Genomic DNA, 6436 nt, shown 5'->3' on the forward strand with positions numbered 1-6436 from the left:
AGGCATGTCTCAACAGGTAAATTTTCAATAACGTCCAACATACTAGGAATACTTTTAGCTTTGTTGCTGTGTCATGAGTTAAGCATTTAATTCATTTAACCCCATCAGTGCATTGCAAGCATTTCACAATCGCTTATAATAAATAAACCCATGCAACGTACCTGCACTGGGCACATTTTTGGGCTGTCTACACTGGATGGACATGTCAAAATAAACTGGAACATTTGTCTTTCTGAATGGGAGCATGAATGCTGTATGGTATTTAAGTATCCATATTAGCTTGTAGCATTTCAATGCCCCTTTCACTCTGTCATCTTCGTGACCTGTTTAATATTTAAAGGTCTAAATGCAGTGAAATTTGACCTGTACCCAAAGCTCAATTCCCATTTAACACATCAGTCATGGTCCCACACTCCGCCTGCTACAGTAGCCACACCCCAAACTCTCGCTATAGGTTGACCTGGAAAGAGATTGACAGATCTGAGCAGACTGCTCTCAATGTTTGATGGTGCCTGGGAGGCTTAATGTTTCACTTTTAAGGGAGATAAACCAATGAATGGCATACTAATAGTAGTCAATGAACAATAAGCTGAGTTAAGATAATTTGTTTCAACAGAAAAAAATCTTACATACTTCACCTTTAAAACATTTTCTGATTGACTGTGATTTGCCTTGCTAGAACAGTGTAAAATTTGCCATCATTTTATAGCAATAAAGGCATAGTATTTTGGCTGAAACTATGGTTACAACAGTAAATGTTTATAAGGGCTCCATCTGTCTGACACTCATAACCCGAAGCTACAATCGCACCCATAACGACTTTTCTTCCCAACAGACTCAGTGCTGTCCTTATCACAGCTCACACTGGACACCTGCTTGGTAACGTGTGTGTGTGTGTGTGTGTGTGTGTGTGTGTGTGTGTGTGTGTGTGTGTTTGTTCATCACTCTGCATGCTTCGTTACAGATGTTTGTTCAGAGATTGTTATCAGTTGCACTGGGACTTCTCTGTGTGTGTGTGTGTGTGTAATCATGGCTTCTCCTGCATGGCTGTGTTTTGCATACAGGCTGGAGAATGTGAATGGAATATGACAATCTCAGACAAAATTCTCATATGAATGTCTCACCGCAGGAGTTTTGTTCTGCAGCCGTTATTGGAGTGTTTAACTTGTGTGTAAACACTTGACAGTCTCCTACTGACCTAAATAAACCAACATGGCGGCCAGCGCACATATATGATGACATATATGATATTCTGCAGCTGCTCTTGTGTCAGGATAATTTGATGGGACTTTATAGGAAAATTCCAGGTTATTTTCAATTATTAATGTGGATGAACTGCATGTGTGGCATGTTCTCAGACAAGAAGCTATACAAATTAAATTGAATCAGTAACTGAAGAACTTTGCAACAATAATACTGTTACTTTCCTGTTTGTTTCAAAGCTGCTTCACATTAATAATCTGTGTTGTATTAAGCACTATACAAATAAATAAATGTGGCTTGACTTAAATATTTACAATAATAATGCTAAAAAACATGTTTGATTTAGACATATAACTGCATTTAGATGTTAGAGATTTAACAGCAATATGAGTTTAACATTTATGCTTTTAAACCTTCCAATCTTTTGTATTATTGTGAAACATGGTCTGTGTGTTTTTATAACTGAGGAACGAGTTTAAGTTGAAAATAACCAGGAGTATTCCTATAAAAAGGTAAGTTGTTGGTTGTTTTTGACTGTAGTGTTTTAAACAATGACCTTTGAACTCAAACACCTGTGCCTGACCTCAGAGTGTGGCCTTCCCAGCATGACATCTTTTATTTCCCATTCTGTTTCAGCCAACAATCGGAGAGGAGCCGGTCAGGCCGTGACAAACCTTCTCGCCAAAGAGCTTCTTCAGGAAAACCCCCCGCCCAGTTCCACAAAAAAGACCCGATTGGACACGGAGGACAGGAAGGAGTCATCTCCGGAGGACACGGGCTCGCTGGAGGATCTCTTAGATGACGCTCCATTACGGTCAAATTAAGAACTTCCTCTGCTGATCCTGCTGGTTAAAAGACAGAATGTGTTTTGGGGACCAAGTCTGCGAGGGCAGGGCCTCTCGCTAAACCACACCCCCTCGAGTAATCCCATACGGCTTTTTTTATTGGCCGTCACACTGGATGAGAGGTCTCATCTTGTCACCGTCTCACTCATTTTGTCATTTTCTAGCACTCTTTCACTCTACACACAAGATTTCATCTGTGCATCTCTCTTGTCTGCTTTTTGCAAGATCCCAAAGATTTGTATATAGATTCCAGAATGTTCCATTCCATTCCAAATTCACCTCTTTTCTCCTGGTTCCCTTTTTAAAACATCTATTCTGCTTTTTTGTTTTGTTCTTGACTTTGAAACATATCACATGGCTGAATGTTTGAAATGAGTAACATTATTGTTCTCGAAACGCACCGTGCCAATAATGTTTACCACATAAATGCATGTTTGGTTGGTCTGTGTTTGAGGTGTTTTCACTGAGGTTCTGTAGCCCATCGCAAGAGTTAAAAAAAAGGTCTGGTACCTGTTCACGGGATTAGTTCTCTCTTCCTGCGCTCTTCTGTTTCTGGATACTTCATTCTGTCATTTTCAGTGAATTTTGTTGTTTAAATCTCAAAACTTGGGCCTCCTTCATTCATAAAACCATTATTGAATTGATTTAAATGTAACAATATATGCAAAAATGGTTCAGTTTAGAATCGATAAATCATTCGTACAAAACATGAGTAAGTTGTTGAGTTGAATGCAATAAATTACTTCACAACTGTTTTATAAAATAATTGTGTTTGTTAATTGCTGCACTGCCTAAACTTTCGGTTTTGTGAACGGCAGCAGTTAGTTTTTGTGTCTTTCCAGAAACAGCCGTGATGTGTTTTCGTGTTTGTGAAGCGCTGTAGTCCATGTACTGTTTTCTGCACACTGAAGATCCAAACTGCTGATAGTGTCGTTTCACCATCACAAGATAGATTAATGTCATGTACATGTTTTAATTTACTGCCAGACAGTGAGTAAAACTCTGGCGTGAAATGTAAAATACAAACATTTTAAGGGCAAAACTAACATTGACAGGACCTATGGCATTTATTTCTCTGATAAACGGTTTGATCGAGCCAAATGTGAGGGACTGTAGCAGAGCACTTCTGTCATTGGTGCTGAAATATCTGTTAAAACCTGCACATAGAGTTATTGAACTGGAGTCATTTTCTTTGCAGTCTTCACAAAACGGTGATCAAATGTCCCTGTCTTTTATATTGTCTGATCCCCAAAACATACGGTTTAACAAGTCGACCTTTAAGACTGTTTTTGAGTTATAAATGGAGTTTGTGTCAGTGACACAGGGAAATATGACCTCAGAGTTTCAGCTTTGCAATATGACTTACCTGAATGTTGATGATGGCTGAATGTTTGAGGGTAGAGATCACTGTTTAAAGCCATAGCTCTGACTGCGTTTGTCAAGAAATCCTGAGAAATTGTCTTCCTTTATTATACTATATTAAAACATATATATGCATTTATGTAATGTGTGTAAAAGTTTTGGCAATGATTAAGTGCTGCCAACACGTCTGAAAGAGCTCGAGAACATCCTGTTTCCCCCCCACCCCCCAGAGTTTTTGAAGCCAAATTTCCAATTTTTGAATTTTTGTGTACTGCAATTTTGGAGACATGCAAGCCAACAGATTCTGCTTAAAGGCCGATTGATCGTACTGATGGTTGTGCAAGTATACAGTTTCACTTTTTTGGAAAAGCTGGATAAAGATCACTGGAAAAACAAAGAGACTTTGCGTTTTCTTTGTTTTGATGTTTTTTATGAACAGTTTTCTGTCATTTTTATTGTTGCTTGTTTTACTGTAATAATATAGAGATTTGGTCAAATTGTGTATATTGCGTTTTGACTGTAGAGATGTTTATTCTGGTTATCTCTAAACCCAAACCATTAAAATATCTTCTTTAATACTTACTCTGTTTTATTTTGTGTGTATGTTTGCTTGTGAACAGATTTTGCTATCTTTGGAAGGAATACATTTCTGAAAATGCCCACAGAGGAAGAATAGCAACACATGACGGTGACATCCCTGCAAGAAAAAATAATTGGATGAAATAATGTTGAAAATCTAAAAATTCCAAAAGGTGTGTTTTGAAGTTACGCTTGTAGTAATTGAAATTTGCTGTCATGTGATTGGCTGATTAGATACAGTATTTGCCTTAACGAGCAGGTCTACCTTATAACATAGCAATGCGATGGTATTTTAGGGACTTTTTGGTTAGTGTCATATTGATATTTGTACAAAAATGCACCAACAATAGCTATGTTTACATGCACCCAAATAATCCATTTATAATTGAATTTATGGCTCAGTCAGACTGAAAAGCCATAATGTAAACACCTCAATCAATCCGAGCTCGATCTGAATAAAATTTGGATTTGACTGAAAGGGTTGGTGTAGACCTAAAATAATCCCATCAACAGATAAAAAAAAAAATGAAGCATGTAAATGGTTGAATTTGACTTTTCTCAGTCAGATTAAAAACACCTTGTTCACAAAATACCTTGTTTTACGTCATAAGAATGTGTATGTTTATATACGTCTGTGGATGATACTAAATATTAACTCTTGGCGAGTAATTAACGATGACAACCGCATTGATGCTGTAATGAGCTCTGGAGCAGCCGGCCAATCGGAAGGCGGGCTGAGATCTCAGGCAGCTGATTGGCTGGCTCAGTGTCACCGCGGTCTCCAGGTAGCAGAGTGATTGTGGGAGAGTATGTGCCTGTTTCTGAAGGTGGAGTCAGAGACGGTAAAGGATGGATGTCTAATTCATTAAGACTTTAACACTGAATTTGGATTAAACAATGCAAATGCAATGCAATATTTTCTAATAAAGTACTTCTGAAAAATGTGCATAAATGTGCAGATTGCAATGTTTAGGGTTCATATGAACAGGACTTTCAGAATCTGAAATCAGATTGGATTCGTTCAGATTTATCTGTTATGACTACAGAAAGAACTGTTTAGAACGTTTAAGGAACATGTGTTGTGTGTGTAATTTGGTATGACGGGTACAGCATTTATTTGACATTCCTGTGTGTGCATCTGTGCGCTGCTTGGTTTTATGTCTCATGAGTGTGGAAAAATGCAGCTATGATTTGGAATTTCCTCTCTGCAAATCCCAGAGTAACACACACACATATTCTGTTACAGCTCATATACACTCAGAACCATTCCTCCTGCTTTAAACACAAGTCATGCAGGTCACACAGAGTCTAATATCCTGTGTGTAAGTTGTTTGGCGCATGTGTTAATTCGGTTAGCTGTTTCTGTCATGTTCTGTGAAGTGTGCCTGTCCTTCTCAGCGGTATGTGGGCCTTTTTTCAAGAGATGTTCCATGAGACGACGAGTTGGGAAAAGGATGGAATGTTTGCTTTGGAATCCCTCCATTCCCTGTAACCACAGCGATTATTCCAGAATAGATTCAGACTCATCCTCAGATTGTGCTAAGCAAAGCAACTTATGCCGGATATGTTTCGCCCTCACATCCTGACAGCATCACTATTACTTGGTTTGTTCAAATCACTAACCCTTAATATGACCAATAATAATAATGTTTTGTGAATTGTAGTTGTTTAATAGGTTGAGTGTTTGATGTGGAGTTTGACTGATCATCTGAAGCCTCTGTTTGTATCTTTAGAGCTGAAGATCTTAGATCTTAAAACAAAACACATGCCTGCCTTTGTGTTGTCAAATGAAAGCGTGTGAGTGTTTTCATGTCCCTCCTTTATGGCAGGCTTCTATTAAAGCTTGACCTCTGACCCCTGTGGGAGTTCATAAAACAGTGGCTCTCCACATTCTTACACCCTAGCATCACATCGGCAGGTTTTGCATCAGTGATATTATTACGTAAAACTGTTAAAAATTGAGTAAAATATATATATATATAAAAAAAATTAAACTTTAACTACTTCCAGTACTTTAAATTTTAAAGTACTAAAATCACCAAAACTTAAACAAATTAAAGCTAAATAGAAATATTTAAAAATGTAACATTTACTAATGTTAATGTTTGATTAAAAATGTATTAGTAAAAATAAATTAATATTAAGATTAATACATGCTGTAGAGATATTTATTGTTAGTTCATGTTAACTAATGTAGTTAAATGATGTTAACAAATGAAACCTTAAAAAAAAAAAAAAACACACAAATGACATGCATAACAAATTTACTCAAATTAAAATGAAAACTGAACACGTAAAAATAAAAGCTCAATTCGAAATATTAATAAATGCTATAAGAGTAGTAAAATACTAAAATAACAACACTCACATTTCCATCAGAAAACACAAATTTTAAGATGGACAGAAAAGTGAAAGACGGGATGAGAAAAAGAAACATGATGGACTGA

At 37.1% G+C, this 6436-nt stretch overlaps 1 protein-coding gene across 2 annotated transcripts in view; it reads left to right on the forward strand.

Moving 5' to 3' along the window:
• LOC127525679 (protein diaphanous homolog 1) overlaps positions 1 to 3992 on the forward strand; it is a 98425-nt gene extending 94433 nt beyond the window's left edge. For both annotated transcript variants that reach the window (XM_051918387.1, XM_051918386.1), the window contains one exon: positions 1840 to 3992. In XM_051918387.1, the coding sequence (XP_051774347.1) occupies positions 1840 to 2027 (188 nt within the window). In that variant the 3' untranslated portion in view covers positions 2028 to 3992. The remainder of the gene's footprint in view (positions 1 to 1839) is intronic.
• The last annotated feature ends 2444 nt before the right edge of the window (positions 3993 to 6436 follow it).

This window comes from Ctenopharyngodon idella, chromosome 14 (genome assembly GCF_019924925.1).
Source record: "Ctenopharyngodon idella isolate HZGC_01 chromosome 14, HZGC01, whole genome shotgun sequence".
Classification (NCBI taxonomy): domain Eukaryota; kingdom Metazoa; phylum Chordata; class Actinopteri; order Cypriniformes; family Xenocyprididae; genus Ctenopharyngodon; species Ctenopharyngodon idella.